The 19,024-nt window shown below is 40.8% G+C and overlaps 1 protein-coding gene across 5 annotated transcripts in view; it reads left to right on the forward strand.

Annotated features, from left to right (window-relative positions):
* Positions 1–17,893, forward strand: part of hspa12a (heat shock protein 12A) — a 183,724-nt gene extending 165,831 nt beyond the window's left edge. For all 5 annotated transcript variants that reach the window (XM_036130634.1, XM_036130632.1, XM_036130635.1 and 2 more), the window contains 2 exons: positions 11,146–11,249; positions 16,997–17,893. In XM_036130634.1, coding sequence (XP_035986527.1) covers positions 11,146–11,249; positions 16,997–17,628 — 736 coding nt within the window. In that variant the 3' untranslated portion in view covers positions 17,629–17,893. The remainder of the gene's footprint in view (positions 1–11,145; positions 11,250–16,996) is intronic.
* Positions 17,894–19,024: the final 1,131 nt, after the last annotated feature.

The raw sequence follows: 19,024 nt of genomic DNA on the forward strand, positions 1-19,024 counted from the left end.
TTTTAGTTGATTTAGTTTTCTTGATGTACTGTAGAGCGTGATGAGGTCTGTTGTGGTATTGTGTGCACTGGATTGAGGGGACAGTTGGTGTTGTCTGTCAAACCCAATCTTCTTAAGCTGCAAATTCAGTAAAGTTACAAGTTTTCTTGCAACCTCTCATATGGAACTAGTCTAAAAAATAAATAAACTGATAATTAGAAGATCAGTTTGTACATCCACACCAACTCTAGAACCAAAGCCGTATTCAGCTGGATCTTATCCTGACAAAATGTCCCAATTCAGCCAAATAAACTCCAAAAGCTTAGAGGAGATCATTCAGCAGCTAAGTTCCTCCTCATGCTGTCTTGATGCTCTACCCACAGTTTTCCTTAAGAAAGTTTTGCCTGTCATAGCGTCTGATTTGACTCAGATAATAAACACGTCCCTTCTGTCAGGTGTTTCCCCCCAGTCCCTAAAAACAGCAATTATCAAACCACTGTTAAAAAAGAACAATTTAGACAAACTACTACTCCAGAACTACAGGCCCATCTCAAACCTCCCCTTTATCAGTAAGATTATTGAAAAAGCTGTGTTTCAACAATTAAACACCTTCTTAACAACGACCAGTCGCTTTGACGTTTTCCAGTCTGGCTTCCGTGCTCACCACAGTACAGAGACCGCTCTTATCAAGGTGTTTAATGACATCCATGTAAATACAGACTGCGGAAAAACCACCATGCTGGTTCTGTTGGACCTCAGTGCAGCATTTGATACTGTTGATCACTCCATTCTGTTAGAGCGCCTGGAGAACTGGGTCGGCCTCTCTGGTACAGCTCTCAACTGGTTTAAATCCTACTTAAAGGACAGGGACTTTTTTGTATCAGTAGGTAACTTTACATCGAAGATTACAAAAATCACATGTGGGGTTCCCCAAGGGTCCATCCTGGGTCCCCTCCTATTCAATATCTACATGCTCCTCTAGCTCAGATCATAAGAAACAACAACATCAGCTACCATAACTATGCAGACGACACACAGCTCTACATCACCATGTCACCAGGTGACTATGAACCAGTTCAAGCACTGATTAAATGCCTAGAAGAAATCAATACGTAGATGTGCCAAATTTTTCTTCAGTTGAATAAAAACAAAACAGAAGTAATAATTTTTGGACCAATAGAGGAGAGATCAAAGGTTAGCACACAGCTTCAGTCGCTTCAGCTAGGAACCACTGATCAGGCCCGAAATCTTGGAGTAGTAATGGACTCAGACCTGAACCTCCAAAAGCATCTAAAGACAGTTACAAGGTCAGCTTTCTATCACCTGAAAAACATTTCCAGGATTAAAGGACTAATGTCTCAGCAGGATCTGGAAAAACTAATCCATGCGTTTATATTTGCAACGGTGCAACGGTGTTTTCACAGGCCTGCCTAAAAAGTGGATCAGACAGCTGCAGCTGATCCAGAACGCTGCTGCCCGCGTCCTCACTAAGACTAAGAAAGTAGAGCACATCACCCCAGTTCTAAAGTCCTTCCATGGCTCCCTGTATATCAGAGAATAGACTTTAAAAACTTCTGTTCGTCTATAAATCCCTAAATGGCTTAGCACCTAAATACATCAGACTTGTTATCAGTGTATTAACCATCCAGACCATTAAGGTCTTCTGGCTCTAGCCTACTCTGCATACCTAGAACCAGAACTCAACAAGGAGAAGCAGCATTTAGTTCCTATGCTCCACTGATCTGGAACAAACTACCAGAAAATTGTAAAGGTGCGGAAAGCCTGAGTTCCTTTAAATCAAGATTAAAAACACATTTGTTTTGGATTGCCTTCAACTGTTCTAGTTAACTGAATCACCACTTTTTTGTTCTTTTTTCTATCTACATTTTATCCCTACTTGCTTTTATTCTGTTTTATTTTGCTATATTTTAATCATGTAAAGCACTTTGCATTGTCTTTGTACTAAATTGTGCTATATAAATAAATTTGCCTTGCCTTGCCTTACTGAACAAGACAACTTGGTTTGTGGTTTATTTGTGGTCTCTTGCTGCCACCTGGTGGACAGGTTTGAGCAAATAATGCTGTCAAAAGATTAAAAATATATGGGTTGATGTGACTTCCCCACGCCACCACGCCGCCCTGCTCCATGGAATCCACTTGGGGCTGGAATCCACAACACACCAATATGTCTGGAATCCACAACACACCAATATGTCTTCTGTCTCTTGACACAGTTTCATGTTGATTAGCTCAGAGGGGTAACATAGCGACCGCTTAAAACAAAACATGACACTTCCTGTTGTCAGGGGGCGTGGCCTAAGCAATGTCATCATTTGACCATTGGATATTAAAGAAGACCTAGTGGTGATCAACTACTGAAAGTTTGGTGGCTCTGTGAGTTTTTGTGTATGAAATATAACAGTTTTGTGTTTCATGGCGAGTTGGTGAACTTTGACCCCTGCCAACGCCCCTTCAGCATGCTCAAAAACTCACCGTTTTGATAACTTTTAATTGGCCATGCCTTATGATCAGACTGACCAAGTTTCAAGCCGCTCGCTCAAAATCCCTAGGAGGAGTTCGATCAAATACCAATGCTGTAAACGTCAAAAATCAGGTCAAAATCAGACCTTCAATCTAACATGGCCGACTTCCTGTGATATTTGCACTATGACATTAATTGTAAATTCTGAGCGTCTTGGTGAGCTCTACCACTGTACCAAATCTCATGTCTCTACGATGAAGTAAGTGAATAGCAAAGGGTCCTTTGAAAATTTCTAGGTGGCGCCGTTGAGGCATTTTTCTTTTGATTTTTGTGACGACCTTAAAATACAAAATTTTTAAACAGTCACCATGCATCTGCAAAGTTTGGTGAGTTTTTGAAAATGGTAAGGCCCCCAAAAAGGCCCCTCTTTAGGGGGGCAGAATAATAATAATAATTAAAGCCGCAAGCGGCGATGAGCGGCCCTCGCAGCCAAGCACCGCTGGGGTACGCGCACCGCCTGCCGCCATTCACTGCAGGAGCTGTCACGCAGTTTCCCTGCCCGTCCACCGGGCGATTCACACGAACCCGTTTGGCAGCGCTCCCCCACAACTCACAAAAAATCAGGTGCAGATCGGTCGATGCAGCGAGGAGATACAGCCGTTGAATAATGATAATGCATTTGGCCACGGGCTGGACTAAATCGTTTGGCGAGCCGTACGTTTGACACCCCTGGTTCAAACATTAGTTTACTGGTTGAAATGCAGTTCAAAGTCTTCAGCTGAAAGGTTGTACACAAAAAAGGTGTTGCACACAAATAAAACTTGTTTTGCACACAAAAATATATGTTTCACACCAAAAAAAATTGTTTTGCAAACTGTCCGCCAACCTTGCACTCAAAATATCATTTATAAGTTTTCCTCCAGTACAAAATGGTCTCTGCTCGACTACAAAACAATCCCACCCACGCTGCAGTAAATTTATGCCAAAAGTCACGTGATGCATTAAGAGTTGTTGTTGTTCAGACTTCCCGACAGGAGAGGTTAAACCATGTTGATGGAGATGAGCAGACAGGACGCTCTCGGGTAGGAGACTGAGTGACAGGCTGGTTGGAAACAGGTGCGTGCGTTGCTTCGTCAGAGAAATCTATCTGAAGGAAGAAGGAAAAGGTTGGCGGTAGGCATAAGCAAGTTTGTGACTGGATCAGGATGGCGGCTCAGGTTGTAGAGGATGAGGAAGAACTACATAGTGATATGGATACGGATAGTTGAACGCCAGTTGCTAGTTACCGGGGAAGTGGAAAATTCAAAAGTAGTGAAGCAGGCAGAGGTTCTGGGAATTCAGGAGATAAAAGAAATCTTGAAGACGACAGTACAGATGATGGAAGCAAGGGTGTGCATAAAAAGATTCAATTCAATTCAATTTTATTTACGTCAGACCAGGTGTACCTACTATGAAGAAAAAAGAGAGAGAGCAAAAAGTTAAAAGCTGAAATGTCAGCAGTCATTTCAATGTAATGGAATGAAAAACTGGAGAACAGTAGACTGGAGAACAGTAGAAATCAGTAGAGTGATAAAAATATACCCTGATGTCCTCCAGTAGCCTAAGCCTATAGCAGCACAACTATAGATGTAGCTCAGGGTAACATGAGCCACTCTAACTATCAGGTTTGTCAAAAAGGAAAGTTTTAAGATTAGTCTTAAAAGTAGACAAGGTGTCTGCCTCACGAACCAAAACTGGGAGTTGGTTCCACAGGAGAGGAGCCTGATAGCTAAAGGATTTGCCTCCCATTCTACTTTTAGAGACTCTAGGAACCACCAGCAGACCTGCAGTCTGAGAGCGAAGTGCTCTGTTTGGAACATACGGGGTAATCAGAGCTCTGATATATGATGGAGCTTGATTATTAAGGGCTTTATACGTTAGAAGAATTTTAAATTCTATTCTTGATTTAACAGGAAGCCAATTAAGGGAAGCTAAAATTGTAGAAATATGATCCCTCTTGTTGATTTTCATCAGAACTCTTGCTGCAGCATTTTGGATCAGCTGAAGACTCTGAAAAGATCATGAAAGAGGAGGTGAAGATAACATTAAAATTCAAAAAGGAAGATGAAAATATTGCTCTGAGCCCAAAAATAGTTACTAAGGAAACAAAAAAGAAAATAGGGGAAGTTGAAATGGCTAAAACGCTGAGAGATGGAAGCTTGCTAAATGTTTGTAAATTGGAAGAACAAAAAAGGAAAGCAATGAGTGTTGAGAGTATTGGAAATAAAAGAGTGGAAAGTAAAAGAGTGTTGGGAGAAAAGAAAGGATCCCGAGGAGTTATTTATGGAATTCCAGTTAATGAAGATCTAGAGAAATTAAAACATAAAATCATGTTAAAGTCAAGGATATAAAGAGATTGCAGAAAACAGTTAATAATGAGCGAGTTGACAGCTTATCTGTGCTTCTGGAATTTTCTACTCCAGAAGTTCCAGATAGAGTGAAAGTGGGTTTCTTGTGTTATTCAGTTAGGCCTTATGTTCCACCTCCACTTCAGTGTTTCAAGTGTCAGAGGTATGGTCACATTTGCTGCAGTGTGCAGGGGCAAACAGAGCTGTTTAAAATGTGGAGGGGACCACAAAATACAAGAATGTGGTGAAAATGTTCAGGATAAATGCTGTAATTGTGGTGGGGAACATAGGGCAACATATGGAGGGTGTGAAAGATTATGTAACTGGTAATTTAGTAGAGCAGATTGGGAGAAATATAAGGAAATAAGTGAAGATAAAATTAAGGAAATTGACATGAATCTTGGTATTGATTCATTAAACAAAATCTTTTGTAGTTCAATCATAGAAGCTGTTCAACAGTCAGTTCCAAAGAAAGGAGGGATACATAAAAAGAAGATAATTCCATGGTGGACAATAGAATGTGACCAGGCTATTAAATCCCGAAATAAAGCTTTTAAAATTCTATAAGGAAATCAGAATTTTCAAAATTTAATTCAATACAAGAAGATGCAAGCTATAGTAAAAAGAGTTATAAGAAATACAAAAAGAGAATATTGGAGAAATTATTGTAATTCATTAGGAAGAGAAACAGATATAGGGAAAGTATGGAAAATGATTAAACGAATGAATGGTATTAAAAGGGATTATAGTTATCCAGTTTTAGTTAGTGATAGAACAACGGCAGTTATTAATGAAGAAAAAGCAACAATGTTGTCACAAACATTTGTACAAATACATAGTTCCAATAATATTAGTGAAGAGTAGAAAACGGATAGAGCTATAACTTTATTGGAAAAAGGACATATGATAAACAGAGAAGAAGGAAATAGTATTATTAAAATCGATTTTTCTATAGCGGAGTTAAGACGAGCCATGAGGAAAGTTATGATGTCAACCCCAGGGAGTGATCAAATATGGTATATAATGATAAATAAGCTAAGTGAATACTCAAAATTAATATTATTAGATATTTATAATAGAAAATGGGAAATGACCTAGAAGTTGGAAAGAGGCTATTGTGGTTCCAATTCCAAAAACGGGTAAAGATAGCTCAAAACCAGAAAATTATAGACCTATTGCTTTAACATCATGTTTAAGTAAAAGTATGGAGAAAATGGTAATTGAAAGATTAATTTATTTTGTTGAATCAAAAGGGTACTTATCAAATTATCAAATCGGTTTCAGAAGAGGAAGAAATAATATGGATCCAATTGTGTGTTTACAACATGAGGTACTAACAGCAAAAGTTAATAAAGAAAGTGTTTTGGCAGTGTTCTTAGATATAGAAAAGGCTTATGATATGATGTGGAAAGAGGGATTATTGATCAAATTGAGGAAAATGTGAATTTGTGGAAGAATTTATCATTGGGTAGAGAACTTTTTAACAATTCAATTCAATTTTATTTATATAACGCCAATTCATAAACATGTCATCTCGAGGCACTTTACAAAGTCAAAATCAATCATATTATACAGATTGGTCAAAAATTGCCTATATAAGGAAACCAGTTGATTGCATCAAAGTCCCAACAAGCAGCATTCACTCCTGGAGAAGCGCAGTGCTACAGGGGGAGTCGTCTGCATTGTCCATGGCTTTGCAACAATCCCTCATACTGAGCAAGCATGAAGCGTCAGTGGAAAGAAAAACCACCCATTAGCAGGAAGGAAAAACCTCCAGCAGAACCAGGCTCAGTATGAACGGTCATCTGCCTCGACCGACTGGGGGTTACAGAAGACAGAGCAGAGACACAACAAGACAGACAAAAAAGCACAGAAGCACACATTGATCCAGTGATCTGTTATACATTAGATGGTAATAGTGGTGATCTGTCTTCCCTGGATGATGTCACAGTTAACAGAACGTCAGACTAGGTGTACCTACTATGAAGAAAAAAGAGAGAGAACAAAAAGTTACAAGCTGAAATGACAACAGTCATTTCAATGTAATGCAATGCAAAACTGGAGAACAGTAGACTGGAGAACAGTAGAAATCAGTAGAGTGAGAGAAATAGGCCCTGATGTCCTCCAGCAGCCTAAGCCTATAGCAGCATAACTACAGATGTAGCTCAGGGTAACATGAGCCACTCTAACTATAAGCTTAAATTCTATTCTTGATATAACAGGAAGCCAATGAAGGGAAGCTAAAATTGGAGAAATATGATTCCTCTTGTTGATTTTCATCAGAACTCTTGCTGCAGCATTTTGGATCAGCTGAAGACTTCGAACTGCATTTTGTGGACTTCCTGATAGTAAAGAATTACAATTGTCCAGCCTTGAAGTAACAAATGCATGGACTAGTTTTTCAGCATCACCCCTGGACAGAATGTTTCTAATTTTGGCGATATTCCTGAGGTGAAAAAAGGAAACTCTGGAAACCTGTTTAATATGGGATTTAAATGACATGTCTTGGTCGAAGACAACACCAAGATTTTTAACTTTATTTCCAGAGGCCAGAATGGATAATACAGGTAAGAGTTGGTAAGAGTCTTTCAGGGAGAAATTAAAAAGAACCACACAAGGCAGTATTATCAGTCCTTTATTATTTTCAGTTATGATAAATGATGCACTTAAAGAAATAGAAAATGAATTGGGTTGTTTATTGTTTGCTGATGACGGAGCTATTTGGAAACGTAGAAGGAATGTTAAATATATTGTAGGCTCTTCCTGGCTCTTATTCAAGGGCCAGGAAGTGAGCGGCTTGCTCCTTTATTATCTTCTTACACATTTAGTCAGCATTTCTGACGGCTTTGAATCCAGTGTAAAACTAGAAAAGAAAGATATAAAAAAATGGCTTAATAAACAGCCATGTAAATATCAGTATTAACGTATCAAAGTATCAGCTGCTTAATATTAACTCAACAGGTATTTTCACAGCCGGCTAGAAAAGTGGCAAATTAGCAAGTAAACACACACACTCTGCTGTCACACAGACCACGACATTTTACCGTTGCTTTTATACACAAAATAACCATAAAAGTTATTAACATATCTTATCGAATCTGTAAACAATGAGCAACACTTACAACCATTGCTTTCGGAGCGATTAACTGCATTGTTGCTGCCCTGAGACAATGCACACACGCTCTCTTCCTCTTGTTTGCGTCTTTACTTCCTACTTCCGGTTCGGAAGATTTTCAACATAAAAGCACCGCAAATTAATTTAAAACAGAGAACGGTATATTAACATTTCAAAGTAGTTTTTAAATGTCTTTTAAACATATTAAACATATTCAGGGCAGAACAAAGATCTAGAGAGAGTAAAGCAATTTAAATTCTTAGGAGTATGGTTTGATAAAAAAAACTATCTTGGAAAGTGCACATAGATAAGGTTATTGAAAAATGTAAAAGGATACTTAATATATTGAGATGTTTAGTTGGGTATGAATGTTACATTCCTGCAGTGAAAAAGAAAGGGTTCATAATGAAGTTGGACAATTATTCAGAAAGCTACAGAATTAGGATTAAATCATTTAAATATTAGTCCAACAGTACCATTATCAATAACACCACCATGGATTTTACCTGAAACAATAGTAGATTTAACAATATTGGAAAAGAAAAATAAAGATAAAATGTATATGTGTAATTCTATAATAGTGGAGGAATATATAGAACAGTTTTATAATAATGTAAAAATGTATACGGATGCATCAAAAAAGCAATTACGACAAACTGGAGTAGGTGTAATAATTCCAGAGTTTAAACTGCATATAGGGAAGAAATTAAATGAAGGAATATCTGTTTATACGGCAGAAATGATTGCATTATTAGTTGCTGTAGAATGGATTGAGGAAGTGAGACCATTAAGAGCTGTCATATGTTCAGATTCAAGTTCATCATTGATCAGTTTAAAAAGAAATCATTCAGAAAGCCGTCCAGATATCTTATTAGTAATTCAACAAATATTATATCATATTCAGATGATGGGGTTATCAGCTGTGTTTCTTTGGGTTCCTGCACATATAGGAGTGAAAGGTAATTAAATGGCTGATAAGAAAGCTAAAGAGTCGATAAATAAAAGTAAGAGTGATTAAGAATAGACATGGGTAAATCAGAGGTTCAAAGTATTATGCTGCCATCTTGTGGTCAAAAATAATACCCGTTTTTATGACAAAATGACATCTTTGATGAAAATTAATTGACTTTCTTTAGGGTTTACACAATTGGTCCAAGAGACTTTTTTGTAGGGACTGAGAAATTACATCTGCTTACCGAGTTTCATAATTCTCAGACAAAGCACGGCTTGGGGCTTACTGATTTAATGCGTTTTTAATGGTTTTCCACAAACCTGATTTTTGCAATGCGACAGCTCAGGCAAATATGCATATTTCATAAAACCTTTGATAACTTTTAACCCTCAAGTTCTCATCTCCACGCTGAAAAAATTTGAAAGTGATAGCTTAAAATGCCTAGGACTAGTTTGTTAAAGTTCGAGGCAAAAACCGTCAATATTTTACCCTTTCACCCAAAATGGCAGGCTTCCTGTGGGTTTTAGAGCATACCCACAATAGACTTTTTTTCATAATTTTAAAAAAGCTACCTAGGTAAAAAATTTCAGCTTTCTACGTGTTACGGTTTGGCCCAACTCACTCTAGTTGGCGCTGTTGAGCGGGTTTGCCACGCCCGCTTTCAATTACACTAAAATCATGCGATTTCTCACGGGGGACAATTTTGGGCAAAGTTTGGTGAGTTTTCATGCATGTTTAGGCCTCCAAAAAGCCGTTTCAAAAGTCCCAAGAATAAATAATAATAATAATAATAATAATAATAATAATAATAAAATCTGCAGTTACAATAGGCCTTCGCAGCGCTTAGCTGCTCGGGCCTAATTAACACTACAGATACAATAGGCCTTCGCAGCGCTTCGCTGCTCGGGCCTAATAAAATCTGCAGTTACAATAGGCCTTCGCAGCGCTTAGCTGCTCGGGCCTAATAATAATAAAATCTGCAGTTACAATAGGCCTTCACAGCGCTTAGCTGCTCGGGCCTAATAATAATAAGAAACAACACAGAAACAATAGGCCTTCGCAGCGCTTCGCTGCTCGGGCCTAATAAAATCTGCAGTTACAATAGGCCTTTGCAGCGCTTAGCTGCTCGGGCCTAATAATAATAATAAAATCTGCAGTTACAAAAGGCCTTCGCAGCGCTTAGCTGCTCGGGCCTAATAATAATAATAATAATAATAATAAAATCTGCAGTTACAATAGGCCTTCGCAGCGCTTAGCTGCTCGGGCCTAATAATTAACACTACAGATACAATAGGCCTTCGCAGCGCTTCGCTGCTCGGGCCTAATTAACACTACAGATACAATAGGCCTTCGCAGCGCTTCACTGCTCAGGCTTAATAATTAACACTACAGATACAATAGGCCTTCGCAGCGCTTCACTGCTCAGGCTTAATAATTAACACTACAGATACAATAGGCCTTCGCAGCGCTTCACTGCTCAGGCTTAATTAACACTACAGATACAAATAAATCAGGCAGGCGAGGCTAAGAGAAGACAAGCATATCTGTGGATGAGGGTTTTGGTCATCCATGGTGTGGCAGAGAAATACTGACATATAAGATGAGCCTGGCAAGGTATGAACAGTTCAGGGCTGTGTCCAGGAAGACAGAGAGCCGATGAGTAGTCCGACAGGGGCAAGGCAAGACAGGGACATCCAGGAAACAAGAACTTGGCATAAACTTGGCAAGACAGGCAAGGAGCACTGGACTTCTACTCACAACTTGGCTTTCAAGAATCTGGCAACAGCAGACTGTGGAAGCCTAGTTTATAAAGTCAGAGGAGTGCATGTGAAGTGAGTGATTCTGATTAGTGAGCCAGACCAGAACCTGACACTACCAGGGTCTATGAAGACTTTTGTGCTTGACTGTAAATATTCACTAAAAGTTTATTTTGTTTATTTTATTTGGTAAATGACCTGGGTAAATAAACCACTTAATATTTAAAAAGAAATGCCATTATATGAATGCCATTGTTGGACAGCAAATGATTCTTCAAGCTTGATAATCCAACATACCTCTGAGCAAAGAATGCTGTCTCATTGTTGTTATTTTGACAATTACATTACAACTACCAATTAGTATGATTGACAACTGAACAGTCTGTGAAGATATTTAATTGCAAAGGAAGTGATTTATTTGTTTCAAATATGCTACAATCTTTGCATTAAACACATTTTTTTCTCTTCTTTAGTGTGGACTTCGTTAAATGGTCATCTCAAGGGATGCTGAGGATGAATCCAGATGCAATGAACACCCTCTTCAAGCCAACCATCGACCACATCATCCAACATCTCAGTAAGCTACATTTATAAAGTCAATCAATTAATCTGGCAGCATGTTTATGTAGAAGACCAGTTTTCTTGTAGTAAAATGGAATTAAATACATACCTCCTAATGTTTAGAACACAAGTTATGCTCTTTATGTCAGTGCAATCAGCTTCTATATCGCTGAAGGGTAAGAACCTTGTTAAATATAATTAAGCAGAGTAATAATGAGAGAGTGAACGAGAGAGGGAGAGAGAGAGAGATCTTTTTTGTACAGATCTATGCGCATGAACGTATATGGTTTAGTCACTTCAATGCTCATCGGAGGCCCATATTCTGAGGCACATTCCAAGTCTGATGTAAATCAATGACCCAGATATCACTGTCCTGGGTTGTTAGAGCAAATTACTTGGTGTGAGTGAAGTTCTTGTTCACCTGAATCATGATATGAATCTCTTTTGTGTTTTAACGCCAAGTTGTAGACACTGGGGAGTTGGTAGCAGAATCCTCCCTTTCTGTTCAGTGTTAGTTATTCTCTTTTGACAAAGATGGCTTCTTTCACTCCTCTTTCAAACTATCTGCCCTCTCTGTCCAAAACCTGTGCCCGTATTTACAAAGATTCTCAGAGCCGTCTCAGAGAGCTCCTATCTTAGCCTTAGAATACCTACCTTGGAGTTTTAGTTTAAGAGTGATTCAGATCACTGCAGAGAGCGACTCTGAGTAAAAAGACAGCAGACATTTTTAGCTTAGTGAGGAGGTGTAGTTGACCCTGTTGCTATGTGTGACTCTGTCTTTTAAAAGCTGTGATTGGTTAATAGTAAAAGAGAAGAAAACACACAAATGCACTCCCAATAATCAAAGGAGAGAAATTAGTGACTCATGATTAGTGACTCATGATGATAAAAACTAGCTAAATTTATTGACTGTCACAGATATTATTGAGATCTTCATCTTGATTTGCTTAAATTTAGTCAATTTACTACCTTTGTCTTTTTTATATTAATGTGCACTCTCCTGTCAGCATTTTACTTGGATTGCCTGCTTGTATAAAGCAGTCGTATTTGGCAAAATGATCGACATGAAATTAAGAAATGTCATGATATATCTTAGGATGAACCCGGACAAAGCACGCACACACAGAGCAAGTTCTTTAAAGTGAGTTTATTGAACATTGTGGATGATGATGACGAGAGAAACCAGAGTCTTTTAACTGACGGAGATATAGGGTGCAGAAGCTGGCCGACAGGAGGAGTGCGAAGAGACTGACCAGTAAGGAACACTGGAGCCAAAGACTAGAGACCAGGGCGGAGCACTTGAGACCAGAACGAAACACAGGAGCCGAGGACTTGAGATCAGGACGGAAACCAGGAGTTGAGAACTTAAGACCAGGACGGAACACCAGAGCCGAGGACTTGAGATCAGGACGGAAACCAGGAGTTGAGAACTTGAGGCCAGGACGGAACACCAGAGCCGAGGACTTGAGATCAGGACGGAACCCAGGAGTTGTGAACAGGAGTCGAGAACTTGAGACCAGGACAGCTCACCAGGAGTTGAGAACTTGAGAGCAGGAAGGAACAGTGTCTTGGGTTGAGGCTGGGCTGGAACAGAGCTGAAGAAGAGTCTCTGGCAGTGACTGAACAAAAATAAAGCTGAGGCAAAGTCTTGTGGCTGACTGAATAAAAAAATAAAGCTGGAGCAAAGTCTTCTGGCTGACAGAACAAAAACTGAGCTGACACAGGATAGTGACTGAAACGGAGCAGGAGTTGAACACTACAGACCAGCAATGAGAACAGAATGAGGTGAGTATATAAAGAGGTGACAACAGGTGGAAACAGATCAGTGATAATTGCAGCCTGACAGGTGAAACCAATCAGGCTGCGCAGGGAATAGAGAGAGGAAGGGAGGCTCAGCATGCAGCCTACAAGCTGCATCCTGACAAGAAAAAAGGTTATAAATGAAAACAAAAACAAACAGTGGGGCATCTGTCCGGTCATCCCTGGATCACAGTGCAAATGGGTGGACTTTGAATCGTATTGCTGCAGATAGAGGCGCCTTTTTCTCTGTCCGTCTTGGTGCTTTTATGCACCAGCCGGGAAAGAGATGTGCTGCATACAGCAATCAAAAGCGAGGAGATGGCATAACGCAAGCAAACTTCTAGATGACCATTTAGGTTACTGACATTATCATGCAACACAGAAAATACATGCTCACCTCCTTAGATATTCTTTGTAAATCTCTCCACTTTTTATTCATGATTATCCAATATTTTTGTTAATTATCCTCAATAATTAACTCTGGGTTGGCTTCTCTCATCTCTGGTGCTGAGATTGCCAAGGTGGTTGAAAAGCTCCTTGGTGGCAGGGCCCCAGGGGTGGTTGAGATTCGCCCTGAGTACCCTAAGGCTCTGGATGTTGTGGGGCTGTGTTGGTTAACGCGGCTCTGCAGCATCAGGGGCAGTTCCCTTGGATTGGCAAACTGGGGTGGTGGTCCCCCTAATTAAAAAGGGGGGCCAGAGGGTGTGTTCCAACTACAGAGGAATCACACTCTTAAGCCTCCCTGGTAAGGTCTATTCCGGGGTTCTGGAAAGGAGGGTCCGTCGGATAGTTGAATCTCAGATTCAGAAAGAGCAGTGTGGTTTTCGTCCTGGCCGTGTAACACTTGATCAGCTCTACATGCTCAGCAGGATCCTGGAGGGTGCATGGGAGTTTGTTCAACCAGTCTACATGTGCTTTGTGGATCTGGAGAAGGCATTCGACCATGTTCCTCGTGGGGGTCCTGTGAGGGGTACTCTGGGAGTATGGAGTACCAGACCCTTTAATAAGGGCTGTTAGGTCTCTGTATGACCGGTGTCAGAGCCTGGTCCGCATTGCCGGCAGTAAGTCGGACTCATTTCCGGTGAGAGTTGGACTCCACCAAGGTTGCCCTTTGTCACAGATTCTGTTCATAACCTTTATTGACAGAATTTCTAAGCGCAGCCAAGGTGTTAAGGGGATCCATTTTGGTGGCCTTAGGATTGCGTCTCTGCTATTCACGGACAATGTGGTCCTATTGGCTTTCTCAGGGCGTGATCGGCAGCTCTCACTAAAGCGGTTCACAGCCGAGTGTGAAGTGGCCGGGATGAGAATCAGTGCCTCCAAATCCGAGACCATGGTCTTGAGCCGGAAAAGGGTACAGTGCCTTCTCAGGGTTGGGGAAGATGTGCTACCCCTAGTGGAGGAGTTGAAGTATCTTGTGGTCTTGTTCACAAATGAGGGGAAGATGGAGCGGGAGATCGACAGGCGGATTGGTGCGGCATCTGCTGTGAAGCGGGTGCTGTACCGGTCTGTTTTGGTGAAGAGAGAGCTGAGCTAAAAGGCAAAGCTCTCGATTTACCGGTTGATCTACATTCCTACCCTCATCTATGGTCATGAGCTTTGGGTCATGACCGAAAGAACGAGATCCTGGATACTAGCGGCCGAAATGAGTTTTCTCCGTAGTGTGTCTGGGCTCTCCCTTAGAGAGGTTGAGGAGCTTAGTCATCCGGGGGGGGGAGGGGGGGACTCAGAGTATAGCGTCGAGAGGAGCCAGTTAGGATGCCTCCAGGACGCCTCCCTGGTGAGGTGTTCCGGACACGTCCCACCGGGAGGAGACCCAGAGGAAGACCCAGGACACGCTGGAGGGACAATGTTTCTCGGCTGGCCTGGGAACGCCTTGGGATTCCCCCGGAGGAGCTGGCCCAAGTGGCTGGGGAGAGGGACGTCTGGGCCTCCCTACTGAAGCTGCTACCCCGGCGAGCCGACCCCGGATAAGCGGAAGACGATGGATGGATTCTCAATAAAATCATGTTAGGTAAAGCCGCATTTAACCTGTCGAGCCACGGAAACTAATTAATTTCACCCTATAAATATGATAAGGTTTATCTTATTTAAATATCATAATTGTATGTTGTTAAGGAAGTTTATGTGCTCAATTCCTCCACTGTTTATGGAGGTGGATCAGCCAGACAGCTGTTTCTGTTACCACCATCTTACTGCTTAAGACACTTTTAGGATTAATGAGGAGAACTTTTAGTGAGGCTAACATTTTGTCACTTTAAAGGCATACTATGCAACATTTTTCAGTTAATTAATGTATTCCATACCGTTTTGGATGATTAAATGAGTCATTTCAGGTCGAAAAAAGGTTTTCTCAGCCGCCCTGGGGGTCTGTGGGGCAAATACCGCACTTGCAATTGCAAGAGCTCACGGCCCGCACTCACAGAAGTCTCGCTTTACGGAGAGAACTCCATGTGTTTTTGCCCTGCCATTCACTATATGCACGCGCGAAAGCAACAACAAAGAACCGCGTGTTAACGTCAAATAAACATGCAAGCATATCGAGTTTTATTATTATTATTATTATTATTATTATTATTATTATTTTTTTTATGTTGGCGAGACGCTACCGTGGCAGCCGCAGCGAGGCGGCGGCCGCGGCTTGGCGAGGCGGTGGCGGTAGCGTCTCGCCAACATAAAAAAAATAAATAAATAATAATAATAATAAAACGGACAAGGCGGCGGCGGCAGGGGCCGCGGCTTGGCGAGGCGGCGGCGGCCTCGCCAAGATAGCGCTGCGGGAAGTTTGATGTTCATACCTTCACTGTGTTAGTCATTGTTTGTACTGCCGTTTTTTCCACTTTTCGTTGCGTTCGCCTGTCTGCTAAGCACATAACAACCGCGCCTGGCTTGTCAGAGAAACCAGAACAGCTGAGCATCTTTACGACAGTGCACTTTTACTTTCGCCCTCTGGGGGGAGCCTCGCTGGAAAATCAACCCCGGTTGCATAGTATACCTTTAAGAGCTCTCTTAGGGCCTAAGATTCTTTGTGAATAACTTTTATCAGGGTAAAATTGTAAGAAAAATCTTAAAATTCGGGAAATTCTAAGGTTTTTCGTAAAATGACATCACTCACTGCTACTTTTAGTCTTAGGAATCTTTGTGAATATGGGCACAGGACATCATTGTCATCAACAGTGTGTCCTTTGGTCTGCTGAATCTTGCCCTAAGCTGTTCACCCTCTTGTGCTGTGTTAGGGGTTTATGTAGTTGCTGTTTGGTTTCTCCAATGTAGAAATCTGAATAGACCTTGTTGCATCGGATCACATACCCAACACTGCTCAATTTTGGTTTTGGTGCTTTGTCTTTGAGTTGAACCAATTTTTTGTCACGGGTGTTATTAGGTTTGAAACATACGTGTAAATTTCATATATTTCATATCTAATCACTTTCTCAGACAAAAACTGGTTCATCAGGATTCAGGTAACCGAGTATTCAACTCAAACCAAGGAATAGCCTCTAACAACACAGGACATTGACGTGGGTCATTGACTTGGAATGCAGCGAGGAGGATGGGCTTCCATGTGGTTAAAAAACAGCAGTGCTCCAAATACAGGTTGCTCAAGTGCGAGCCACCGGAATCGGATAGTTATTAAAACCTTTTCAGAAAACTACTGCATGAAATGCGGGTTGTTTTCGATTTAAGCCTGTTTGCAAATACTTTTAACAAAATAACAGGTGGCACAATTATTAGGACCCCTAACTTTAAAATAAATGTAACTTTTAATATATGCTTTTTGGTTTGGAAGGGAGTTTTACAAATTTGATAACGGCTGTATCTATAACTGTGGCACCAGCAAGTTAATAAAAATGCTTTCAATCAGGGACTTATTTTCCTGCTGAATCACTATACTCAGATTACATCACTGTAATGAATTTATTTCAAAAATATTTTTTGATCTTTTTCATTGTCTCCCTTCTCCAGCTGAGCTCTTTGAGAAGCCAGAAGTTAGTGACATCAAGTTCCTGTTCCTGGTTGGAGGTTTTGCAGAGTCTACCCTGCTGCAGCAAGCTGTCCAGAACATGCTCCAGGGTCGCTGCAGAATCATCATCCCCCACGATGTTGGCTTAACCATCCTGAAAGGGGCTGTGCTGTTTGGCTTAGACCCCAGTGTAATAAAAGTTCGCCGGTCACCCCTAACATATGGAGTAGGTGTCCTCAATCGCTTTGTGGACAGCAAGCACCCACCAGAGAAACTGCTTATAAAGGATGGAACACGCTGGTGCACTGATGTGTTTGACACATTCATTGCTGCTGACCAATCCGTGGCCCTGGGTGAAATGGTAAAGCGTAGCTATACGCCAGCAAAGCCATCCCAGCAAATTATAGTTATTCATATCTACTGCTCAGAAAAGGAGAGTGTAGGGTTCATCAGTGAGCCTGGGGTCAGGAAGTGTGGGACGCTTCGCTTAGATGTAAGTGGAACAGAAAGCTCAGCACCACGACGTGAGATCCAGACCCTCATGCAGTTTGGTGACACTGAGATTCGAGCCATGGCAATAGATGTGTCCACTGGACGCACTGTCAAAGCTAGTGTTGACTTCCTGAGCCACTAAGGCTGTGTGAGAGTTTAGCTTTCAGAATTCTCAAAAGCAGTAGTCATGAAAATAAAGCTTCCACTTAACAACTATTAATAGCTACTAGAAATTTGCAAAGTATAATAAAATTCCTTGCTTAGACACTTTTGGTGGAAGAATGGAGATACCCCCAAATGTTGGACTGTGTTAAGGGATCGAATAGACAGTTTTAGCCTTCGTCACTGGTTTCCATGTTTCCATTTTATTTACTTAGGAGCTCTGTAGTGTTAAAAGGAAAAAAAAACAAATGTTGTTCTGTGCCCTATGCTGTGACAAGAGCTTTGCTTTGGCAAGTTTAAAGGAGAAAGCTATTAATACTTCTTTACTTCTGATTGTGATTCAGATTTTCTGAATTCAGAGTCTTTATGCATTATTGCACTTTTAGTGCATCATAGAGACAGGCCACACACAACTTTATCAAAATTTTAGCAGCATTTTTTTCCTTTTTAAATTATCATAAAACTTGGTTGGTATTAATTAGCTGTCGAAAAAATATTTTACATTTTCTAAGTGTGATTTAGTCCCTTAAGTATATACGCAATAATTATTGTTGCAATAGTAACAATAATTCCCTCTTATTTCCTGGGAATGTTAATTAAGCTATATATCAAAGGGGCTAGTTGATTTCTTCTTTCCATGAATGTTTTTGGAGTCTTAAAGCTACATAGATAATTATCCTTAAAATGAATTGAATTTGGCTTGTATTTATTTGTTTTTTAAATATTACGTATTTATCTGTAGCCTACTAATGTAACCCGTATCAAAAGTGTACTTTTTGAAATATAAGATTTGATCTGATCTAATAAAAAGACATTTTTTGCCAAACAAAGTAAAAAAAGCAGGTAATGATGGTGAGTGGTAGTTGAAAAGAATTCCTCACAAAAGCTCTTTCATCCTCTGGGATCTACGTCCACATTCTCCAGAAATGATTGGACAAATGAAGCTAAACGAAAATTTAAACTGAAGAAACTCTATTGCCTACCTCCATCAATCAGAGACTCATCCGCCTCCGACGGTTCACCTTCTTTGATAGCTGAATTCTTTACAAGGGCATTGGGGGGCCCGCCTGCTGAGCCAGCCGTTCCCGCCCTGGACTGAAAGCTGTCTTCTGTTTTTGTTTGTTGTTTTTTTAACCTCGGAGTGGCCATCGATCTTTTAGTACTATCTTTCATGTGTCAATCATACAGTTCAACCAATCAAATCAACAACTGAAGGCAACATGCTAGCCAATTACAGCTGGAGAGGGGCGGATCACTGGGTCATACCTGCATACCCTTCAGAGACGGCGCGGCTCGGCTGTGGTCACCGTCGGTCACCGTCGGTGTCGGTAGAGCGGGATGGATATTCGGTCTGATTACCAAACAATTACAAGTGA

Source organism: Fundulus heteroclitus, unplaced genomic scaffold, assembly GCF_011125445.2.
Source record: "Fundulus heteroclitus isolate FHET01 unplaced genomic scaffold, MU-UCD_Fhet_4.1 scaffold_37, whole genome shotgun sequence".
Taxonomy (NCBI): Eukaryota; Metazoa; Chordata; class Actinopteri; order Cyprinodontiformes; family Fundulidae; genus Fundulus; species Fundulus heteroclitus.